General features: G+C 34.0%; 1 protein-coding gene across 3 annotated transcripts in view; it reads left to right on the top strand.

Moving 5' to 3' along the window:
* Nucleotides 1-26,792, top strand: part of LOC149792967 (dynein axonemal heavy chain 6-like) — a 246,874-nt gene that overhangs the window by 179,919 nt on the left and 40,163 nt on the right. For all 3 annotated transcript variants that reach the window (XM_089966835.1, XM_089966833.1, XM_089966834.1), the window contains 10 exons: nucleotides 1,046-1,226; nucleotides 3,431-3,556; nucleotides 4,342-4,451; nucleotides 8,272-8,434; nucleotides 12,734-12,816; nucleotides 16,655-16,892; nucleotides 17,774-18,262; nucleotides 19,912-20,084; nucleotides 23,917-24,097; nucleotides 26,155-26,334. In XM_089966835.1, the coding sequence (XP_089822961.1) occupies nucleotides 1,046-1,226; nucleotides 3,431-3,556; nucleotides 4,342-4,451; nucleotides 8,272-8,434; nucleotides 12,734-12,816; nucleotides 16,655-16,892; nucleotides 17,774-18,262; nucleotides 19,912-20,084; nucleotides 23,917-24,097; nucleotides 26,155-26,334 (1,924 nt within the window). The remainder of the gene's footprint in view (nucleotides 1-1,045; nucleotides 1,227-3,430; nucleotides 3,557-4,341; nucleotides 4,452-8,271; nucleotides 8,435-12,733; nucleotides 12,817-16,654; nucleotides 16,893-17,773; nucleotides 18,263-19,911; nucleotides 20,085-23,916; nucleotides 24,098-26,154; nucleotides 26,335-26,792) is intronic.

Genomic DNA, 26,792 nt, shown 5'->3' with positions numbered 1-26,792 from the left:
TGGATTAAGCATGACAGCTAAAAAATAGTGATCGACAGTGGTTCTGGATTAAACTTGACAGACAATGAGTAATGATCTACAGTGGTTTTGGATTAAACATGACAGCCAACAAGAAATGATCAACAGTGGTTTTGGATTAAACTTGACAGTCAAAGAGTAATGATCTACAGTTTTTCTGGATTAAACTTGACAGTCCAAAAATAATAATCTACAGTGGTTCTGGATTAAACTTGACAGCCAACGAGTAATGATCTACAGAGGTTTTGGATTAAACATGACAGCCAACAACTAATGATCTACAGTGGTTCTGAATTAAACTTGACAGCCAAAAAATAATGATCTACAGTGGTAACCCATTGTGGATTAAACTTGAAAGCCAAAAGATAATGATCTACAGTGGTTCTGGATTAAACTTGACAGCCAAAAAATAATGATCTACAGTGGTTGTGGATTAAACTTGACAGCAAAAAATAATGATCTACAGTGGTTCTGGATTAAACTTGACAGCCAAAAAATAATGATCTACAGTGGTTCTGGATTAAACTTGACAGCCAAAAAATAATGATCTACAGTGGTTCTGGATTAAACTTGACAGCCAAAAAATAATGATCTACAGTGGTTCTGGATTAAACTTGAATCTAGAATTGATTTTCATTTTATGAAAAGTAATGAGAAAATAACACTAACAGCAACAGCATTTCTACTCTTAACCAGACCACTTCACATATAATGGAGTGGCAAAGGAAATCCTTTAGGTGGAGTTTCTCTATCCCATAACAACATATATGATAGATTATTTTTATCTCATTTTTCACTAGGAAAAAGTGTTGGAAAAGGATTGGTTTATCATCTGTGTAGTTTTTCCCAATTTCATTTTACATCATTAGAAAGTTATTTTTTATTTTAAAAGATGTAGATTACTTATCATTTAGTATGGACTGAAAGAAACACCATGCATCGATGGTAAAAATGTGTTTATGTTGGTACTTATTGCTACTTTAGGAAGCCAAAAATGATTGCTGTGATGTATATTATGTCAATGCAGATCACTGAAGAATGCTCGTGACCGTGTCAAGAATGGTCTAATGAAACTGCTGGAGACCAATGAGTTGGTTGACAAAATGAAAAAGGAACTTATAGCGTTGGAACCAGAGCTTAAGAAGAGGTCAGAGGACACAAATGCCCTCATGGAGCGATTAGTGGTGGATCAAGAACAAGCAGATAAAGTGAGTAATGGTGTTGTTGTGAGAAAATATATCCACAAAATACTGACTACAATAACATTTTTTTTGCAGATTGTAAAAAGACATTAAAGTAGTCAACTTTACAGGGGATATTATGAAGTATTTATTTAACCTCATGAAATATTTAATTAATGAAGAATTTATTTAACCTCATGAAATATTTAATTAATGAAGAATTTATTTAACCTCATGAAGTATTTAATTAATGAAGTATTTATTTAACCTCATGAAGTATTTAATTAATGAAGAATTTATTTAACCTCATGAAATATTTAATTCATGAAGAATTTATTTAACCTCATGAAATATTTAATTAATGAAGAATTTAATTAACCTCATGAAATATTTAATTAATGAAGAATTTATTTAACCTCATGAAATATTTAATTAAAGAAGAATTTATTTAACCTCCTGAAATATTTAATTAATGAAGAATTTATTTAACCTCCTGAAATATTTAATTAATGAAGAATTTATTTAACCTCCTGAAATATTTAATTAATGAAGAATTTATTTAACCTCCTGAAGTATTTAATTAATGAAGAATTTATTTAACCTCCTGAAGTATTTAATTAATGAAGAATTTAATTAACCTCCTGAAGTATTTAATTAATGAAGAATTTAATTAACCTCATGAAATATTTAATTAATGAAGAATTTAATTAACCTCCTGAAGTATTTAATTAATGAAGAATTGAATTAACCTCCTGAAGTATTTAATTAATGAAGAATTGAATTAACCTCCTGAAGTATTTAATTAATGAAGAATTTAATTAACCTCCTGAAGTATTTAATTAATGAAGAATTTAATTAACCTCCTGAAGAATTTAATTAATGAAGAATTTAATTAACCTACTGAAGTATTTAATTAATGAAGAATTTAATTAACCTCCTGAAGTATTTAATTAATGAAGAATTTAATTAACCTCCTGAAGTATTTATTTAATGAAGAATTTAATTAACCTCCTGAAGTATTTAATTAATGAAGAATTTAATTAACCTCCTGAAGTATTTAATTAATGAAGAATTTAATTAACCTCCTGAAGTATTTAATTAATGAAGAATTTAATTAACCTCCTGAAGAATTTAATTAATGAAGAATTTAATTAACCTCCTGAAGTAATTAATTAATGAAGAATTTAATTAACCTCCTGAAGTATTTAATTAATGAAGAATTTAATTAACCTCCTGAAGTATTTAATTAATGAAGAATTTAATTAACCTCCTGAAGTATTTAATTAACCTCCTGAAGAATTTAATTAACCTCCTGAAGTACTTAATTAATGTCATCAAGTATTTAATTAATCTCATCAAGTATTTAATTAGCCTCATGAAGTATTTAATTAGCCTCGTGAAGCATTTAATTAACCTCATGAAGTAATTAACTAGCCTCATAAAAATTGGGTAAATTCTTTAGCGTCAAAATAACTGACAGCTCTCAGTGGTTTTGTAAAAACAAGGCAACATTCTGTTCATCAAGCTAGATGAAGGCAAATAATTAAATGTTCTTTTTAAAAACGTGTTTATTTATCTTAAGTTTGAATTAAACTTCATGTAAAAGAATCCACTGAATAAATATATCCACATTATTTGTAAAAAAATGGCCTCTTTACATATCAATAAAATACTGTATTACTTTAACAAGAGTTGTGATTTCTGATTGGTTCAACATGTCACATGGACTAAAAGTATTTAATATACATTGTATTGGTTTTCTCACAGTGATTTCAGCTCCAAAAACAATATATTATGCTTACAGTGAGTATATATTTGGATTACAGTATGAAATAACAAAACAATCACAGACTTTTAGTTTGCTTAATACATTTATTCAGCTGTGAAAAACAGATATCTGGATATTTTTCCCCACTTTGTGTCAAGCAATATATCTGGATATTTGTCCTCACTTTGCATCAAGCAATATCATATTTCACAGCTCAATAAAGCAACATATTGAACTCCACAAAAACTGATAATTATAGAATATTTACCTATATGGAATAAAAACCCACTTGCTAACAACATAGGCTTTGATCTACCATTCTTTATTGAGCAAGCAGATTAGGGTCTGTGTTGTTTACTGTTCATTATATCTAGGGTGTCAGGATAGATTGTGGTCTGTTGGCATGGAGGCAGATACAGTACTTTCTCATAGTTGGTCATTATAAAGATGTTTATATATTTAGGTGAGAAAAGTAGTTATGGAGGATGAAGCAATGGCCAAGTCCAAAGCTGAGGAGACCCAGGCAATTGCTGCTGATGCACAGAGAGACCTTGATGAGGCATTGCCTGCCCTTGAAGCCGCTGTCAAGGTATGAATGCGTTGTATATGCTCCATTACTTTTATTACAACAGCATTCTGTTTTTAAAATCAAATAATGAATTATATAAATAGCCAATAACATTATAGATATAGGATATTCACAGGTTAGATGTCGTATATGTTATAAACAGTTTTAGTGTGATTTTCTGCCTTAACATAGCTAAATATGTAATGCATTAGTCTAAGAAAGAATGATATTTAAATATGAAATTTGCTTGATAGAAACCCACTGAATTATGAAATAACAATAGCAATAATAATCATAATAATAATGATAATAATTCATCAATAAATGAGGGTAACTCATTACCAAGTAATCTCCCTTGCAACCCTATATGCCATGTATAAATGCTATGTATAATTCAAATATGATGCACAAGTCCTTATAACTGACGTGCATTTTTATAGAAATAATAATGTTTAAATATTATGACATTTTTCTGTGATCATCTCTTAAAAGTTTATAGTGGATATGCATAATTGTTGGAACTTTAATTATTATATCTCAGAAGACGATGATAAATATTTAAGACCCACTAGTAAAATATTTTGTCAGGAAGCTGTCCACTTTAAAGATGGCTTCCTGAAAAAGACAAAAAGCTTTTAAATAAGGCAAAATATATTACAGTGTGCTCTGCCCAACCAATCCAAGTATTGATTGTGTATTGAAAAATACAGACGCCAAACACCTAGCAACAAAGAATATTAGATGGGAACTTTAACTGCTTGTAATGCTTCTTATTTCCTCACAATAATACTTTGTGAATATTACAGGCTTTGGATTCCCTGGACAAAAATGATATTGCTGAGATCCGTGTATTTACTAAGCCCCCAGAGCTGGTACAGACTGTGATGGAAGCAGTATGCATCCTCATGAACCAGAAGTGAGTATTGCATGATGTGTATTTTACAGAAATTGCTCAAGCAAAATACTCAGTCAAATGCATGCATTATAGACCCAGATAATGGTATTATAGACCCAGATAATGGCATTATTGACCCAGATATTGGCATTATAGACCCAGATAATGGCATTATAGACCCAGATAATGGCATTATTGACCCAGATAATGGCATTATAGACCCAGATAATGGCATTAATGACCCAGATAATGGCATTATAGACCCAGATATTGGCATTATAGATCCAGATAATGGCATTATAGACCCAGATAATGGCATTATAGACCCAGATATTGGCATTATAGATCCAGATAATGGCATTATAGACCCAGATAATGGCATTAATGACCCAGATAATGGCATTATAGATCCAGATAATGGCATTATAGACCCAGATAATGGCATTATTGACCCAGGTAGTGCCATTATAGACCCAGATAATGGCATTATAGACCCAGATAATGGCATTATAGATCCAGATAATGGCATTATAGACCCAGATAATGGCATTATTGACCCAGATAATGGCATTATAGATCCAGATAATGGCATTATAGACCCAGATAATGGCATTATTGACCCAGGTAATGCCATTATAGACCCAGATAATGGCATTATAGACCCAGATAATGGCATTATAGATCCAGATAATGGCATTATAGACCCAGATAATGGCATTATTGACCCAGGTAATGCCATTATAGACCCAGATAATGGCATTAATGACCCAGATAATGGCATTATAGACCCAGATAATGGCATTATAGATCCAGGTAATGGCATTATAGACCCAGATAATGGCATTATAGACCCAGATAATGGCATTATAGATCCAGGTAATGGCATTATAGACCCAGATAATGGCATTATAGACCCAGATAATGGCATTATAGATCCAGGTAATGGCATTATAGACCCAGATAATGGCATTATAGACCCAGGTAATGGCATTATAGATCCAGGTAATGGCATTATAGACCCAGATAATGGCATTATTGACCCAGATAATGGCATTATTGACCCAGGTAATGGCAGATCATGATCTAAGCTGTTTGTTCAACTTATAATTTCAATTGAATGACATTCACTCTGACCTGCTGGCATATTATTTCACTTGATAATTACACAAAGTGTCATCACATTTTTGTAAAATTGATTAGAAATATTGTAACATCTATCTGTCCATCCATACATCATCCATCCATCTCTCTTTTGATTATATTATAGCTATTTCACAAGTCCAAATAGAAAAACTATGAAATTGGTCAAAGCTACATCTTGTGATTAAAAGGGGATCTTACATTATTTCTAATATAAATAGTAGATTTTACATTGTTGCTAATTTCAATAGTAGATCTTACATCATTGCTTATTTCAATAGATATCTTACATTATTTCTAATTTCAATAGTAGATTTTACATTGTTGCTAATTTCAAAAGTAGATCTTACATTGTTGCTAACTCCAATAGGAGATTTTACATTGTTGCTAATTTCAATAGTAGATCTTACATTGTTGCTAACTCCAATAGGAGATTTTACATTGTTGCTAATTTCAAAAGTAGATCTTACATTGTTGCTAACTCCAATAGGAGATTTTACATTGTTACTAATTCCAATAGGAGATCTTACATTGTTGCTAATGTAGAGAATCTTTCTAGATGGATCAAAAATATGATTTTCTTTCTCCTAACCTACAGGATTACCGAAATAAAGTTTCTACTGATCGTGCCTAATTTTATTGATCCACCTAAAATCAAACAGAAGCCAGTTCAGTTTCCAGTTTAATATTTATTATTTATTATCATAAATTGATGATAAACACAAGTGTATTTCACCAGCAAGACTCAAGAATTAAGTACCCCATGACTTCACATTTCTCCAAATAGTACAGAGAATGCACAATATCATAGCCTCTCCTGGGTCATACTTCATCAATTTGTTTTCCCAGCATTACTGGTACTTCCTTAGTCTGTGGATTGTATTTAGTCTCTTTGGGTTGCATTTAGTCTCTTTGGATTATATTTATAATTGCGGTCTCTCTTGTCATCAGTAATTTCTGTCATTTTGATGGCAGCTGTGCACCTTGCAAAAACTTCCACATGTTTACAATTGTCACCACACAATCCATTGAATGTTTGTCAACAACCATATAATATCAAAGCACATTGTTGGTCAGTACTAGATGAAGACACCTTACCTTGTGTAATATCATCCTCAATGAAATCAGTGCTTGGGTAACGGTATACCAGGCTAGTTCCACATGCATGAAGGCAGTTTTGGTAACCATCACACTAAGTTACTTGATGAGTGATTTGAAATCTGTTTATTTGCATTTATTTTACCTCATCAGGTGTAGGATATTGGTAGGTACTCAGTCAACACAGTAAACACATCAGTTAACTATTAATGGGTACTCTGACTCATTGTGACATCCTAACTGTCCTGACTGTGAAAAGCGGTAATTTTCACTGTGCCAACAGATTAGTGATGGCTGGGTTTTAGTGATTTGTCTGCAGAATCACTAACAGAGAGATAGCAGAATATTGTTAATTTTGAACCATGTTACATGATTGCTAATTTCAACAGAGGATCTGGTATTATTGCTAATTTCAATGGAAGGTCTTACATTATTGCTAATTTTAATAGAAGGTCTTATATTACTGCTAATTTTCAAAAGAAATTCTTACATTATTGGTTATTTCAATAGAAAGTATTACATTATTGCTAATTTCAATAGAAGGTCTGACATTATCACTAATTTCAATAGAAGGTCTTACATTATTGCTAATTTCAATAGGTCTTACATTGTTGCTTATTTTGATAGAAGGTCTTACATTGTTGCTAATTTCAATAGAAGATCTGACATTATTGCTAATGTCAATAGAGAATCTGACATTGCTTATTTCAATAGAATGTCTTCCATTATTGCTAATTTTAATAGGTCTTATATTATTGCTACTTTTCAAAAGAAGGTCTTACATTATTGCTTATTTCAATAGAAAGTCTTACATTATTGCTAATTTCAATAGAAGGTCTTACATTATCAATAATTTCAATAGAAGGTCTGACATTATTGCTAATTTCAATAGGTCTTACATTATTGCTAATTTTAATAGAGGATCTGACATTATTGCTATTTTCAGTAGAAGATCTGACATTATTGATAATATTCAATAGAAGGTCATACATTATTGCTAATACTCAATAGAAGGTCTTACAGTATTAATATAGGAGTCAAATAATAAATTTTGTGAATCACTTGAGTGAATAAAAGATTGAAATAATTAAACAAAAGTTTTGAAAAGTTTCCGTTGAAATGATTGGATTTGCTTTTGGGCTTTATGGCATAGCAACACATGAAGGTTATTTAGTACTGAGGAAATAGGAGTAAAGCATTTTGCCAAGGACACACAATGGCAGCTGACCTGGGTTCATTGGATGGTAGGATTTGGACCTGCACCTTTGGGTCAAGCATGCTAACTACTGACCCTACTGCTACTCCTTTCATTTAAAATGAACACATATGTAAAACTCTGTTAATCACTGACAAATTATACTTTTTAATTAAGCCCATAAAAAATATTGATTACATACATGTGATAGAATGAGTGTGAAGAACATTTGGATGATTTGGACGTGTATGTCATTGCCTGATAATACATTGATGTCATTTGTGACATGAAGTGCTATTAAATGTGTGCAATATGGGACAATATGACATGGGTTTAATAAACTTCTATAGTCATGAATAAATATGGATAAAGCAATAATTAAATTATTTCTTCTTTTGTTTGTTTTAGAACTGACTGGGCTGCAGCAAAAATAATGCTGGGAGATAATAACTTTCTGAAAAAGCTAATTGAGTATGATAAAGACAATATTTCAGACAAAACTTTGAAAACCCTGAAAAAATACATAGAGAACCCAAAATTTGTCCCTGAAGCTGTGGAGAAAGTTTCAAAGGTATACAATATTACTTTTCTCTTGCTTTCTCTCTCTGACTTAATTGCATTGTCAGGTCTTAAAAGTATGATTATATGGAGGTACTGAGAAATTGTTTTGGATCATACTTCTGAAAGAATTGATGTAATTGTTGAAAGCAAGTCACAGCCTCACTGTGGCATTATGTTTCTTTCAAAATAAGAACTTTGCCAAATATTTTAGAAATTACAGCTATAGAATTTAAACTTCTTCAGAAAGTTAACATGAAAGGAACATGTTATAAGTGGTTGTGGAAGTTTTGAATACTTTTACTTATGTAGTATGCTCACTTGTAAGTTGAGTCCAATTGCCAACTGCACAGACCCTGATCTGCTATCACATAATGTGCTTGCAGATCTGGATGTGTGCAGTTTTCTAGGAGTAATCAGTAGAACAAACAACATAGACCCTGATCTGCTGTCGCATAATGTGATGGCAAATCAGGGTCTATGTTGTTTGCAGTTAGACTCAACTTACATATGAGTGTGGTGCCATCTCACCTCTATCTGCATTTGTTCGAGTCTCAGGCTTGGCCAATGTGGGTACATGAGAAAGCTTGCCAGTAGCTTCTTGTGAGTCGGTGGTCCTTTCCAAGGTTTTCCTGGGTTCTTCCTCCACCATTCATGCTGGCCACCATGTATAGTCTATCTTGTGCTGAAAAATGGCATTAAACCCTATAACAACGGCAACAACAACAGCATATGAGCATATACGGTATAGCTGGAATATTGTTCTATGAATTCATTAAAGTAGATTCAAAGATGGCAGAGTAGAATGGAAAAGGAAATCCAGACAAAATGTTTTCATATTTTAGTATATTTATATCCACACTTATCTAACATATTCTAATTTGGTCATGTATATTTATCTTTGCCATCAGCTTGTCTATGTGTCCATCTATTTGTCCATGAGTCCATCTGTATGTTCATGTGTCCATCTGTCTGTCCATGTGTCAGTCTATCTGTCTATGTGCCTGTCTTTCCATCTGTCTGTTCATGTGCCAATCTGCCTATGTGCTCCTCTGTCTGACCATCTGTCTGTCCATGTATCCATCTGTCTATTTGTCCATTTGTCTCTCCATCTGTATGTCCATGTGCCCATCAGTCTGTCCATATGTCCATCTGTCTGTCTGCCCACATATCCATCTGTATGTCCATCTGTCTGTCCATGTCTCCATCTTTGTCTGTCCATGTCTCCAACTGTCTGTCCATGTGTCCCTCTGTATATCCATATGTTCATCTGTCTTTCCATGTGTCCATGCGTCAGCCATCCAATACATTCATCTCATTGCCTATGAACCATCTACAGTAACGTATGGTGACTAACTTGGGTACGATATCTCACAAGGATGTGTCAAGGTCAAGGTAACTTTTATATCAGGATGCTCCTTTGGAGACAAGAGGGTATCATAGGATGATGACAACAGTTGATATGATGTTTCATGAGAATCCATAATGCATTCCAGGGGTTTAGGAATGAGGTGGGTGAGCCTTGCAAAAAATCAGTGTGCTAGGGTCACACTACCAGGCGAAGTAGGCAACTAAGTCACCTAAAAAAAATGAAAACTTCACTTTTTTGTATTAGGAAAGCAAAGTTGACTTTGCCTTGTGATTTTTTTTAGCTGTACATTGAGTGACCATAGCTTTTGAGGTGCTCCCTCATCTTGGAGTGGGTTGGTGGTTCTTTCCGGTGTTTTCCCAGGTTCTTCCTCCACCATTAATACTGGCCTCCATGTATAGCCTATCATGTGCTGAAAAATGGCATTAAACCATACAACAACAACAACATCCATCATCTTAGCCCATTATTTCTGGTGTTTTGCTGAAGCTCAAGGCAAAATGTAGGCATCAAGCCATCCAATAGCTGGTTTTAATTTCAGTTGTGCCAACAAAAATACTCTTTGCACATTCACAGGCATGTATTTTGATAGCTAATTGAATATTAACCCTTTCAGGCTAAGTTATAAAAGAGATACGCTAATATGTCTCTGGTTACGTCAATTATCACTGGCCGATTTCTGCATGTTATCATTTGATGATAAAACAAACGTACAGATTTGTGTTTCAAAACATAAACAATTGTTTTTAAATAACAATTTGTTTTTTTAAGAATAGACTCAATGACCTGAAGATTTAACAGCCATATGTGCATTATTTTTTCTTCATAAAACCAGTTTGACATGATAAGTGAACCTGTCAGGGAGAAATAATGGTGGACATTGCTATGTCTGGGAAGTGCCACTCTGTTAGATTGTGTGTTTTTGTGAACATTTGGGATAAATATATTAAGGACAATATTCAGTTCATAGAAAGCAAAGTCTAAATATTATGTTATTAAAGATTTAGCATAAAAATAGAATTATATAGGTCCTATGTTGTGGAAATTGAGAGGCACTGTAAGATGAAAGTTCTTTTTACTAATTTTTGTGAAAATATTGGGGAAAAAAGCAGCAAAGCAAATACTATTTAACCAATACCTGTGGTTACTACATGTGCTTAGACAATTAATAAAAACCATACATTGGTAATCCTGTCAATGGACTGTTGTAGCGAAACTAGAATGTGAGTGGTTGCATTAAGAAAGCCCATCTTTCTAAAGATAGATGCACTAACATTTGGCTGTTTCAGTTTGTTTGGAAAGAAGGTTTTAGTTCATTCATATGCCGACTTTAATCCTTTGATGTGTTATCTTTGAATAGTTACAATAATGTTTTATCGGCATCAAAAAAATTGAGATTAACTATATGGTATGAAGACATGTCCATTGCTGTCATGTATATGTTACAGATGTTGTTTCAGACAAGTTTACAAATTTTTTTCAACTGCCATTTTATAGCAAACTTTCTTAAAAAAAAAATAATTCTAGTTTATGGGTAGTTGATTGATCATTTTTACTAACATGCAATTCCAATACTATAATCTAGTTACTCCTATAATTTGAAACTCACTACAGTGTATGACTTCTACAGTGATCTAATATTGTGTAAAATTCACTACAGTGTGTAGCTTCTACAGTGATCTTATGTAAAATTCACTACAGTGTATAGCTTCAACAGTGATCTTATATAAAATTCACTACAGTGTGTAGCTTCTACAGTGATCTTATCATGTAAATTCACTATAGTGTATAGCTTCAACAGTGATCTTATATAAAATTCACTACAGTGTGTAGCTTCTACAGTGATCTTATGTAAAATTCACTACAGTGTATAGCTTCTACAGTGATCTTATATAAAATTCACTACAGTGTGTAGCTTCTACAGTGATCTTATCATGTAAAATTCACTGCTGTACAATGTATAGCTTTTACAGTGATCTTATGTAAAATTCACTACAGTGTATAGCTTTTACAGTGATCTTATCATGTAAAATTCACTACAGTGTATAGCTTTTAGTGATCTTATGTAAAATTTACTACAATGTATAGCTTCTACAGTGATTTTATCATGTAAAATTCACTACAGTGTATAGCTTCTACAGTGATCTTATCATGTAAAATTCACTACAATGTATCGCTTCTACAGCGATCTTATCATGTAAAATTCACTACAGTATAGCTTTTACAGTGATCTTATGTAAAATTCACTACAATGTATAGCTTCTACAGTGATCTTATCATGTAAAATTCACTACAATGTATAGGTTTTACAGTGATCTTATGTAAAATTCACTACAGTGTATAGCTTTTACAGTGATCTTATGTAAAATTCACTACAATTTATAGCTTCTACAGTGATCTTATCATTTAAAATTCACTACAATTTATAGCTTCTACAGTGATCTTATCATGTAAATTTCACTACAGTGTGTAGCTTCTAGTGTTCATATCATGTAAAATTCACTACAATGTATAGCTTCTACAATGATCTTACCATGTAAAATTCACTACAATGTATAGCTTCTACAGTGCTCTTAATTCAAATTGACAAAATACTCTTCATATGAATATGATAATTTTTACATGCTTACAGTATGTGCTAATATTATACATACAAAGTTTATACTTGAAAATAAAATATTGCAGATATGTATACTGAGAAATAGAGGGCATAATTCAAATAAGAGAATGAAAATACACACATACATGCACTTTATATATATATATATATATATATATATATATATATATATATATATATATATATATATATACTCACCTCTCTCCATTCTTTTCAAAAGGAGAAGTCACTTCTCACTAGCTTGATCCCTGAGTGTGAAATAATTGTGGTGTATTCCAGCCCTTGTTGCCCATGAAATAATATTCTATGATTTTTTTTTACAGGCCTGTAAGTCCATGTGTATGTGGGTGCGGGCCATGGATCTTTACGCTCAGGTGTACAAAACTGTTGAGCCAAAGAGACAGAGGTACAGTAATGATCTCCATCCTTTGAACACCCTCTGTATATGAGTATCACTATGTTCAGTAGTTTCTGCTTGCCTTATATACTGGTGTGACTGTTTACAATAGTTTCTGCATGCCTTATATACTGGTGTGACTGTTTACAGTCTCTCGGCTTGCCTATCAATTGGTATGACTATTTACAATAGTTTTTGCTATATACTGGTATGACTGTTCTGAGTGGTGTTTGCTTGACTATATACTGGTATGACTGTTTAGAGTAATCTTTGCTTGCCTATTTACTGGTATGACTGTTTACAGTGATTTTACTTGCCTATGTACTGGTATGACTGTTTAAATTTGGTCTCTACTTACCTATATACAGTGTGACCCTGCTATAGCTCGCTCCGCTGTAACATGAATTCAGATATAATGCCGTCATGGTGTGGCTCCCAAAATTTCATATACATGTATTTTTCTTGTACACAAAAAAAAATCTTTCTTAAAAGTACAAAAAAACTTAAAATCTTTATTATCATTTTGGGGAAGAGATTGCGTATGATTAAGACAAGATGATCGTGGTGTGGCTCCTGAAACTTTGTATGTATTTTTCTCGTATACGAAAAAGTAGTTTTGTCTTCTTAAAGTACATAAAATAACACATAAAAAGTTTATTCTGGGATCGCATAGGTCTTCACCAATGTCGCAAATTTGGATTGTTTTTCCTTATTAGTGGCAAAACATACCTTGTGGCGATTTTTTTTTTGTTGCCAACTTTGTTGGCTGTTTAAACTTTTATATACAACCATAGGTTTGGAGTGCAGAAATTCAGAGGCCACATGAAAGGAAGCCACAAACTGGATATAAAATTCACTGAGATTTATCTACTGTTACATAAACAAATTCTCCATATTGACAAACCATCTAAACAGTGCATTGTTATATCATAATCTGTTATCTTGACATATAGCATCAGTACTGTATGTTGTGAAATCTCCGCTTTTTTTGTTGTTGACATTTCTGATAACAGAAATCAACCAGACGAGATATTATCTCATAATCTATCTTTAATTGGATTTTCAGCCGCTCACTAGTAATTAATATATTTACAAAGACTGATATTTGTATGTGGATGGTAAGTAAAATTCCTCTTCTTTTCATTCAGAATTAAATTCTTCAGAACACTCACATTTTCTGTAATAACCCCTGTCATCAAACCTGATCACCTGCGTCTCTATCGTCCGTTGAATCTTTGTTAATTTTCAGACACATGCGTGGAAGGCAGCATCATGCTGCTAGCACAAATGTAAAAAAACAAATAATAAATAAATAAAAACTACATCTTACTTATTGGTTTATTCAAAAGGCATGGAAGGACAGTAACTAGAACAGTCCAAACAACGGCCAATTCCTTTTTAAAAATGTACCCAGATAAAATAGTTTGCTGAAATTTCAAAGGAAACAGATTACCTTTGAAGCACTGATTGCTATGAAAACATACTCAGCAAATGGAGAAAAAAAATTGGTCTCAATCATGCAATACAATTATTTGATGTTGCTGCCGCAATAAGAAATGGGCATTTGTTTGGTTCTCCAAAGCTGCCCTTTAGCAGTGACTTCAATAATGCATGCACCCTTCATCAAAGAAAGCCAACTACAATCTTTCAATAAAAACAAAGAACTTTTCATCAAAGGAAGTCAGTACCAAACTTAAATGAAAGTGATGGAATCTGATGGATTTTTGCATTTTCCAACGTGACTGGAAGACGTTAATTGTGCCGTGAAAGTTTTCTTTCTGTAAGGAAAATATTTATGCTTTAAAACGCTACCAACGGTGGCTTAAAACGCAAACTAACTTTTACCGACTTGGGACATACTGAAAAGTACATGTGCTTCGTCATTCGTTACGTGATTGTGCTATATTTTTCCACTGAATTCAGACCAATATGACCTGTGACAAAATTATTGAATATTTTAAAGCTGGGTGTGTGCATATTTTCGATGGAATCACTTGTATTGTGGATTCAATGTATATGATGAGGTTCACGGGTGAGTTCATGGTGTTGATAATATTCATGTTATACATTAGACATGTATATATAAACAGCATTTGCGTATATGTACCAATTCGTGGTTCACTGAATAAAGTAAACTATTATATATGTCTTCTCTGTTTTCACTACATGTGTATTTCTCATTTAATTTGCATCAATTTAACGCGGTCGGGTTCTATGGCTCCCAACTACCGTGTTATAGCAGGGTCACACTGTACTGGTATGACTGTTTACAGTCCCTCTTCTTGTCTATATACGGGATTCGGCCAATGTGGGTATGTGGGTATCAATTTAACGCGGTCGGGTTCTATGGCTCCCAACTACCGTGTTATAGCAGGGTCACACTGTACTGGTATGACTGTTTACAGTCCCTCTTCTTGTCTATATACGGGATTCAGCCAATGTGGGTATGTGAGAAAGCTTGTCAGTAGCTTCTCGTGGGTCGGTGGTTCTTCCCGGGTTCTTCCTCCACCATTAATACTGGCTGCCATGCATAGCCTATCGTGTGCTGAAAAATGGCATTAAACCCCACAACAACAACAACAACAACATGCCTATATATGTGTTTGACTGTTTACAGTCCCTCTTCTTGCCTATATACTGGTGTGACTGTTTACAGTCCCTCTTCTTGCCTATATACGTGTTTGACTGTTTACAGTCCCTCTTCTTGCCTATATACTGGTATGACTGTTTTCAGTCCCTCTGTTTGCCTATATACTTGTTTGACTGTTTACAGTCCCTCTTCTTGCCTATATACATTTAGGACTGTTTACGGACCCTCTTCTTGCCTATATACTTGTTTGACTGTTTATGGTCCCTCTTCTTGCCTATATACTGGTATGACTGTTCAATGTCCCTCTTCTTGCCTACATACTTGTTTGACTGTTTACAGTCCCGCTTCTTAACTATATACTGGTAGGACTGTTGACGGTCCCTCTTCTTGCCTATATTCTGGTATGACCGCTCAATGTCCCTCTTCTTGCCTACATACTTGTTTGACTGTTTACAGTCCCGCTTCATAACTATATACTGGTAGGACTATTTATGGTCCCTCTTCTTGCCTATATACTGGTAGGACTGTTTACTGTCCCTCTTCTTGTCTATATACTGGTATGACTGCTTAATGTCCCTCTTCTTGCCTACATGTTTGACTGTTTACAGTCCCTCTTCTTAACTATATATTGGTAGGACTGTTTATGGTCCCTCTTCTTGCCTATATACTGGTATGACTGATTAATGTCCTCTTCTTGCCTACATACTTGTTTGACTGTTTACAGTCCCTCTTCTTGCCTATATACTGGCAGGACTGTTCACAGTCCCTCTTTTTGCCTATATACTGGTATGATGTGATTACAGTCCCTCTTCTTGCCTATATACTAGTATGACTGTTTACAGTCCCTCTTCTTGCCTATATACTGGTATGACTGATTACATTCCCTCTTCTTGCCTATATACTGGTATGACTGTTTACAGTCCCTGTTCTTGCCTATATACTAGTATGACTGTTTACAGTCCCTCTGCTTACCTATATACTGGTATGACTGATTACATTCCCTCTTCTTGCCTATATACTGGTATGACTGTTTACATTCCCTCTTCTTGCCTATATACTGGTATGACTGTTTACAGTCCCTCTTCTTGCCTATATACTAGTATGACTGTTGATGAGGGTTTATAATGTTTGCTTGAAATCACAGAATGGATAGAATAGAAACTAATTTCCTGGTGCATTATGCGTGACATTATGATGTTTGTAGCCAGGCAAAATGTTTTACACAAAAACATATGGTATTCTTTTCTGCACTTACAGATTGACTGCAGCTGAGGCAGAGCTTAGTACAGTTATGTCAGTATTGAAAGAGAAACAGCGAAAGCTGGCTGAGGTTGAGGCCAAGATTGCTGAACTCCAGAAACAATATGATGACAGTGTCTCTGAGAAACAGAAGCTGGAGAGGAACATTGCCACAACAGCAGCAAGATTAAAACGAGCCGCAAAGCTGACAACAGCTTTGGGTGATGAACAGATCCGATGGTCAGAAACTGTCGAGGTACAGTTTGGTTTTGTTTTTTATTTTTAAATCTCTCCAAGCCCCAATGTTACCAGTATGGCTAATAATTTAAGTCCAGACTTAGACCATTGTTTGGTCAAACTTAACCATTAAAGTGGACATTGAGGTATTTAAGCTTGTCATGAATGGTTGTGAAAGTAAATTTGATTAGTACACTGGGCCCTGGAACAAGCATTATGTCATAGTGCAACCTTGTATTCAGCAAGTAAGTTTTACAAATGCTTGTTTAAAATATCAGTTTTTGACTAGTAATTTTCAGAATCACAGACATGCTCTTTATATACAAAGCAGTTATCAAGCTGAAGAAAAGGAATTTTGTCTGATAGTTAGGAAATTTCATAAAATTTGTTGTTAAAACAAATATTGGCAATACTTGATCTAAAAGAAAAAACAGATCCAGCATGAAACATCAAACTGACATTTTGGCTTACAAAATGATAGTAACAAAAGTCTAAACCTAGTGAAAAAAATGCATTCCTCTAGGTACTTTGGACATCTAGTATGATCTTCTCATCACAGTTATAACAATTAAAACATTTTGTGTAAAAATATTTTTCTGCTGATAGTGCTAATATTTTATGTACAATAATATTTTGTAATTTTCACTGGATCACCTCCAGCTGAATGCTTTCAAACAGAAATATAATCAAGTTATTCATGCCTTTTATTCATGCCTTTTAGTCATGCCCTTTATTCATGCCTTTTAGTCATGCCTTTTATTCATGCCTTTTAGTCATGCCTTTTATTCATGCCTTTTAGTCATGCCTTTCATTCATGCCTTTTAGTCATGCCTTTTATTCATGCCTTTTAGTCATGCCTTTTATTCATGCCTTTTTGTCATGCCTTTGGTACTGTTTCAGAACTTCAACAGACAGATTGGAAATGTTATTGGTGATGTTTTTGTGTCAGCTGCTTGTGTGGCATATTTTGGTGCCTTTACAAGTACCTACAGACAGGAACTTATATCAAATTGGACCAGTCGTTGCCAGGAGCTTCAGATCCCAGTAACCCAGGGGATGACAATCGTCAATGTTCTTGCTGATCCATATGAGATTCGCCAGTGGAATTCAGATGGTCTACCAAGAGATCAGGTTTCCACTGAAAATGCTGTTTTGGTGACACGAGGTCGTCGCTGGCCTTTGATGATTGACCCACAAGAGCAGGCAAATCGTTGGATTAGAAATAAAGAGAACAAAAATGGACTGAAGGTCATCAAGCTCACAGATGCTAGTTTCTTGAGAACACTGGAGAATTGTATCCGTATTGGTATGCCAGTCCTGTGTGAGGATGTCGGAGAAAACTTAGACCCTGCCCTGGAACCCGTTCTTTTGAAACAAACTTTTATGTCAGTAAGTAACTGAAGTAATTTGTAATTATTTTTATTCACTTTCTTTTTGAAAGACAATTTATCCACAAACTTGTGAATAACCCATAGTTTGTAAAAAGAAGGGCAGAGGACTGTTGCTTTCCTTCTGTCCACTGTTCAGAATCTATTTAGTATTCTTGCATATTTTACTCACATGTCATTGAAAATGTTACACACATTGTACTTACGTATGTCATTGAAAATGTTACACACATTGTACTCACATGTCAGTGAAATGTTACACACATTGTACACACGTCAGTGAAATGTTACACACATTGTACTCACATGTCAGTGAAATGTTACACACATTGTACACACATGTCAGTGAAATGTTACATTGTACTCACATGTCAGTGAAATGTTGAAATGTTACATTGTACTCACATGTCATTGAAATGTTGCACACATTGTACTCACATGTCAGTGAAATGTTACATTGTACTCACATGTCAGTGAAATGTTACACACATTGTACTCACATGTCAGTGAAATGTTACACACATTGTACTCACATGTGTGTGAAATGTTACACACATTGTACACACGTCAGTGAAATGTTACACACATTATAGTCACATGTCAGTGAAATGTTACACACATTGTACACACATGTCAGTGAAATGTTACACACATTGTACACACATGTCAGTGAAATGTTACATTGTACTCACATGTCAGTGAAATGTTGAAATGTTGCATTGTACTCACATGTCAGTGAAATGTTACACACATTGTACACACATGTCAGTGAAATGTTACATTGTACTCACATGTCAGTGAAATGTTGAAATGTTGCATTGTACTCACATGTCAGTGAAATGTTGCACACATTGTACTCACATGTCAGTGAAATGTTACACACATTGTACCCACATGTCAGTGAAATGTTGAAATGTTACACACATTGCACTCACATGTCAGTGAAATGTTGAAATGTTACACACATTGTGATGATTATTAGATATTTACATTGTCCTACAGTGTACCAATTTTCATGCCGCTATGGATCTTTGTTTGACTAAGACTGTTGCATTTCAACTTAACTGCTTATAGAGTTGCTGCAATGTACCATATTCAGTGTAACAACCAGACTGTGTAATTAAAAAATGAATGGGTACATTTCATGAGGTTGAAACATGGTAATAAGCACACATGTATAATTTCATAAACAGTGTCCTTTCACATGTATCTACACACCTGAAAAATTAAGTCCTTTCGCTTGAAAGCACTCTTCTAGGGAGATTGGTTAATTCCTACTACCAAAATGGTCATGTCCATTAATGAAACATATACAACATCCATTTTAGACTGATTTAACTTATAAACATGCTTGATGGTTGTTCACTTCTTATAGAATGTGGAAGCTATTAGGTTGAATACTGTCACTTTTTATATTTTCATCAAAGCACACCAGCATTACATGTTAGATGTCTTTGTTTATGGCTTTCAAAAATATAAAATATGTCTGGGTATAAGATAGTTATCAGTTATTATCATACAAAGACTTTTTTGTTTCCTGTTTGTATTCTATTATCAAGCTTTGTAACATTATTCTTTTAGTCTGATTCGTATCACTTGTTATCTGTACTTTTACAAACTCTGTTCATGAAACCTTTTTTAACTTTGTAGGGTGGTCGTCTCTTAATACGTCTTGGTGACACAGATGTGGATTATGACAAAAACTTCAGATTTTTCATGACATCTAAGATGTCCAACCCTCACTACCTTCCTGAAATCTGTATCAAGGTGACCATCATCAATTTTACTGTTACCAAATCTGGACTGGAGGACCAGCTGCTTGGGTGAGATTAGAGACAGACACAGAGTTTAATTTTTGGTTTTGTGGGATTTCAGCTACATGTTGTCTGTCCATCTTCATAGCTTGTAATTGTAATAATGTTTAGCTCTTTATGGTCATGAGAGACAAGTTAAGTTGATGGCAAGGGACATAATTTTTACTGACTTTTCAAATACATAGGCATAAGATCCAACCATTTCTTCTTAGAATTCTTGCCATGAATACAAGTTCTTTCAGTAAGGGGTTACCTCCCTTTATTCAATATGACATCGGATACAATATTGCAACAGACTTATTCGGGTTGTACATGAAAATACAGGAGTGCAATAGTAATTAACTTTTTACATCTCTCTGTTCATTCACACTTATTGTAACCAGTATAGCTCTCTAACCTATGTACATAATTAGATGCCATTTTACCTATTACATATAGATGTTCCATTTAAAGATTTCATAAATTCTGGTTCAAATTTTGGTAGAGTTATTGCTCTTTTACTATAATATTGCATCTCCACTATAGGAGAGCCATGTAACCAACATAGTTATGGAACTATTCAATGTATTCTGATATGAAATGTTAGAAGTTCATTAATTACATTAGTGCTAGAAATGCATGATTTCATCTTGTATGTGCAAGGGTATGATTCTACTGTAGAAAGACATTTGTGATAGCCAGGTTTGAGATTAAGTTTTGGTATACAATGTGTAAAAACAGGTGTTTATTTTGTATCTACTTAGTTTTTATATGTTTACTATAATTTTTCATAGTAAATGAATTTGCGTGAAATTAGTTATTCCTAAAGTTTTATCTGGGATGCAGTTGTCATTACCTTATCTATGAAATATCTCAGGTTTTGTTTAGTATAACTAAAGGGTTGACAGCTATGAGTCTTAGGGATATACATGAATTGTAGATAAGGGGTTGGTTTGGCCTTAAAGGGGTTAATCATAGAAGAATTAGCTTTGTCTTGTCACTTGTTTACTGATTTGGTTTGTCCATTTATATTGATGAAGCCTTGAATTAGCTTCATTTCAGTTGTTTCAAATTGTCATTTAAAAGAGTTATGGCCCTTGATTGGCCATTGCCCAAACTTGACTTTTCCTCAGCATAAGTTTGCTGAAGAATATTGGATTATGAGCCCTGAACACCCATCTTGTCCAGACTTTGTTTTTCCAACAGTAGTTCTTTAGTTTAAAGTCTTGCCTAACAAATTATCGAGTGGAACCTTTGCAATGCTCCCTTCATTCCCAGCTCTATAGTATAGTAAATTTGTAAAAAAGTGATAGATACAATATTTTCTTTCAGAATATTTTATGAATGATGTTATTAAGTTTTGGATAAATTGCTGAAATATAAAGAAAGAGTCTTGTTGCAATGGCATGTTCTGCTCTTTATTGACCGTATGATGCTGAAGAAATGGGTGCTAAATGTCCTCTTGTCCAAGGACACTGAAGCAGCCGACCCTTGCTTGCCTGGGTGGGTATTGAACATGTAACCCTTGGATTATAAGTTTGATGCTCAACAACTGAGCTTATGTGGCTCCCTAAAGGCTTTAAACATTTATAATTAGGATTATTTACAGTCATTTTGAAATTCATTTATGAAGAAAAGGAAACTAAATCAAGAACATAAAAAAAAACAAAATCTCTCAGTTGATATTCATTCCTCTGATTTGGTCAAATTTAGTAAAACATGAACTTGCAAAGTCATCAGTTTTGTCAGTACTTTGAGTAGGTGTGTTCACTCAGCAATTGTAAAGACCACATTTACTGTATATGTTGGGACACTAAAGTTTACTCAGCAGATGTATGTAACATACAGTGGAACCACGCTACAACGCGATGATCGGGGTCCATAAAATCGGATCTCGTTAAAAGCGGGGTCGCGTTAATGCGGGGTTTTACAATATTTAACTTTTTTTCCGAGAACATATACGTGTATATATGTGCAATGATCAAAAGTCGGCTTATCATCAGATGAATATTAACTGGAATGCATTAATTAAGATATATTCAAAATAATCGATGGCTAATATATTTATAGGTTATTACTGTGCATTAAAAACATTTACTAATTTTTATTTGTTTGAACGATAATACAGATTGACCGATAATACCAGACTATCGCTATATCATGAAAAGTGTATCAACACCGTATGCTACCGTGCCGTCGTGGCATGCAGTTCATCCATAATGGATGTAATTTCATTGAAAATCGTACAGATTTAAAATATTCAATAATTTTATAATAGTCTGAATTCGTCGTGTAAAATATAGGATGAACAAAATATTGAAACCATTTACTTGCCGTCTGATATCGTACGGTCATTGCATGCAGCTATTCCCGGGTTTACATACGGTGTCTGTATTGGATATTATTTACTTTCAACTGTTTGTTGTTTGATCACACCGCCAAGCACAGCACACATGTTGGCGGCTTTCGTCCTTTGATGTTTATTAAATTGTGCGACTCTTGTATCAACCACAGCTTTGTCTGCTGCTTGGCTGTGATTGCAGTTAAATAAGAAGCCCATGTTGGCTATTGTTTGAGCAACGACTGTATACAGATTTCATGGAAGACAATCACAAAGACGATTTACTGGCTTTACTCATGGATCCGTAATAAGTAACACTTCCGATAATGTTTACTTCGGCTTAACAATTCAAAAACCTAATGAAACCAGTTTTCTCTTCTAGAGTAGAATATGGAGCTTCACCACAACCTGTTCAAATTGATAAATTTCAGAAGCCAAGCGTTGTACACACTATTTCTCGTACGTTATTCATACACGATCACTTCTCCAAAATCACTTAAAGAACCTGGATAAATTGTTAAGTTCCGATCGTTTATTATTAAAAGTCATACGCGAATTCTTCCACCAAATTATAATAAACGTTTTACACACTATTTCTCGTACGTTAAACAAATATTTTCACAGTCCGATAAAAATACACGTAAATGAATTTAAATTTCAGGAACCATGCCACGATCATATTATTTTAAAAGTCACAACTAATCTCATGCCCAAAATGAAGTTAATTTCTTGTTTTGTTTTTTTTACTTTTCTCCAAATTTTTTTTTTTCATGTGTGAATGAATATACGAAATTTCGGGAGCCATGCTACGACCGCGTTATATCCGAATTCGCGTTATGGCGGGGCGCGTTATAGCGGGGTTCCACTGTATTTACTGCATATATTATAGGTAACATGTTTACTGTATATGTAAGGATTCACCTTTTGGTCAATAGATTGCATGATTTTTTTAGTAATACCTACATCATTAGTTGTGTGTGTGAAAGTTTAGTTGGTAATTTCACATTTTCAAAATTTGGTGGACAAATTTTCTCACTTTATCTTTTTAGTTGCTAAGGTTTTGGGCAAGGACTGAAAACATTTTGTTACAGGATATACAGTCATTATGAGTAGTTTATTTGTCAAGTGACAAGTAGTTTCTGCATATGTACTCCTCTCTTGAATAGATGGTTTGATCACAATTGTACCAACCAGGTCACTGTGCTACATACAAAAAGACCAAGTCATTCATTATGGTGAATAATTGTCACAGGCATAGAATTCGACTTAATATAATTACTAAGTTAGATTAGATATTAAAGTTACTGAGCTTGATCCAAGTAGGGCAAGTAGGTTACAGTGACCTATCTATCAAGCTAAAGTGATTACATTTTTGCATTTGGCTCAGTTTCTCAGACAATGCTGTATGTATGGTCATGTTGGTGTATTGTATGTATGGTCATGTTGGTGTATTGTATGTATGGTCATGGAACATGGTTTGGTAAATATTTATCTGGTATAATGTCATTTTCCTATTTGCAGTGATGTGGTAAGTTTGGAGCGCCCTGAGCTGGAGGAACAGAGAAATCAGCTAATCGTCAGGATTAACACCGATAAAAATCAGCTGAAAGCTATTGAGGACAGAATTCTAAAGCTTCTCTTTGAATCAGAGGGGAACATCCTGGACAATGAAGAGCTAATAAACACCCTGAATGAATCAAAGGTAGTGTTTTACATCTGTGTATGTGTGTGTTGTCTTTTTAATGACAAAAGTCAAGCAAATTTATTCTGAATTTTTTTTTACAACTAAGTTCAGAAAGAGAATAAAACAAGCAAACAAATTAGAACACAACAAAAATAAGATATTGATAGGAAAGAGAACACAAAAAAGAGATTTATACGGGGAATTCCATAATACAAATAAATTTATAATTTGATTCTTATATGTTTGTGTATATATGTTTGTGTGCATTTGATTGAACTCAGAGCCTGATGATTTGCAATGAACTATGCTGGTCTGTATTTAGGAGGTAGAGAAAGTGAATTTCTGCCATTGATGCATACTGTATTTACCATATATATTGGGACAACGTATTTTTTGGGACACTATAAATTAATTTTAAAAGTGACTTTTTGTGTGCACTTTATGTTCTGGGACAGATTGTTTCTTCGAGTTGTAAGTTGTAGGACACCTTTTAAATCATTCGAAAATTACATGTTGGAAAATTAAAAAATATATCTGTGTACTTGAGATAAAACTCTTTAAACCACTGCAGCATTATCTCATCAACACAACCCTTCTCCTGCACACATACGATCCATTTTTTAGGTGCATGAATATTTTTTTTGCTTCTTCATACCATGAAAATTTTTCATTAGAGGCAGCACATCACCTGAAATAGAACCTACAAGGACTAAAGTCAGATTTTACTAATTCTCATACTTTCTATCCCATCTTATTCAGGAATGAGATTAAAGTACACTAGAATTTCATCCATGTTAATGATCATATTGTCGGTGAAACCATCTGCAATAAAAATAACCTTTGTCTTTGATGTCCTGTCAGTAAGTTCAGAGAATGAGTTTACTCCTCACTGCTTTGTAATAAATAAAAACCTTTGTCTTTGATTTCCTGTTAGTAAGTTCAAAGAATGAGTTTACTGCTCGCTGCCAGTTTTGTTTATTCACCACCTGGGTTTCTGTTGTTGTTGTGGGGTTTAACGCCATTTTTCAGCACAATAGGGCTATACATGGCGGCCAGTATTAATGGTGGAGGAAGAACCCGGAAAATCCCGGAAAGAACCACCGACCCACGAGAAGCTACTGGCAAGCTTTCTCACATGCCCACATTGGCTGAATCTTAGACTCGAACCGCCGCAGACATAGGTGAGATGGCAGTGATCCGTAACGAAGAGTGCTTTAGACCACTCGGCCACTCGGGGCCCCTCCCTGGGTTTCTGAGTGCTTGTCATCATTAGTTATAATTAATACAAACGAGCATTGATTTCTGCAGGTAAATAATATACACAACAATAACTTGCTATAATGATACTTTTGTAACCCGTGCTAGTGAAAAGATTGTCACTTGCACTCAAGTGAATGTGTTTTCAAATATTGATTTTTATTTGTGAGATACTGTCATATAGTTGACCTGGATATAATTGAATCTTGATTATTTTGCACCTAACACTGTATCATGTGTGAATGGCAGTTGTCTACAAGATATCGGTTGATTATTTCCCTCTCATTTGTGATTTTGTAAGATCCAATTTTCAGTCAGATAACATATTCAAACCATTGAGCACAACCAAATATGGTTTGTTTCTCAATGTTCTTGTCAATGAACAACGTGTCTTTTGTAATAGGACATAAGCAATACATGCTACAGTATGAAAGCCTACAAATTTCATGGATATATTTTATTCTTTAATGCTTGTGATGAAAAAAATGGAATAAATAATAACAATACAAGATTAGTTATTTCTTATTATTATCAAATGAGCATTTTGTTTATTTTTTTTATTGCAATGTGCACTTGGGGGTGCACAAATTCAATACAAATTTGTTTCGTTTCCTAAGCTTTGGGACATATGATCTGGGTGAAAAAAGTTTCACCATAAGTTCTGGGACAGGAAAAAAATAACTATTTTATCATGTCCCAATATATAAGGTAAATGTGGTAAGTTACATATGTTACATATACTGTCATGTGTGTTACATGCACTTTACATTATATGTATTTTATATACAGTATTTAATGCATTTTATCTATTTTTAAAGGTCACCTCAGGTGTGATCAAGCAAAGACTTGCTGAGGCAGAGACAACAGAAGAGAAAATCTCTTTGGCCCGCAGTAAATACATTCCTGTTGCAGCCCGGGGCTCAGTTATGTATTTTGTTGTGGCCGATATGGGAGAGGTAGACCCCATGTACCAGTTCTCTCTCAAATACTTTAAAGCTGTAAGTCATCTAGCTTTCTAAAATATTATTATCAAACTGAGTGAAAAGGTTTAATGGACTGTATTAAATAGAGCTTGTTAGATTGACTTAGTCTGTGCTGAATACAAGTACCTCATTAATACAAACCTCACCAGATAAAGAAAACATGTATTTTGCAATATTACATTGCTCTGTAGAGAAAGAGCTTTGGTTGGCTTAATATTTGGGACTCCCCTTCCTGGAATAATTTTCATTTCAAACGGGGGAATGAGCTTTAAGTATGTGCTTTATATTTGAAAATATTAAACTCTTTCACATATCTGCCATATTTCTAGTTTTTTTAGTCTCAGCTGGGTTTTTTATGTGGGGGGGTAATTGACATTTCATAATGAAATAATTGCAGTTGCAACAGTTGATAAATGAAGGAAAGATTTTCATTGGTCAGAACATAATCATGTGATCAAACCCAACTACATTTA

The sequence above is a fragment of the Sinohyriopsis cumingii genome, chromosome 8 (assembly GCF_028554795.1).
Source record: "Sinohyriopsis cumingii isolate HCF-2022 chromosome 8, ASM2855479v2, whole genome shotgun sequence".
In the NCBI taxonomy this organism is placed as follows: Eukaryota; Metazoa; Mollusca; class Bivalvia; order Unionida; family Unionidae; genus Sinohyriopsis; species Sinohyriopsis cumingii.
The sequence above is the reverse complement of the archived record's forward strand: the minus strand, read 5'-3'. Positions and strand labels throughout refer to the sequence as shown.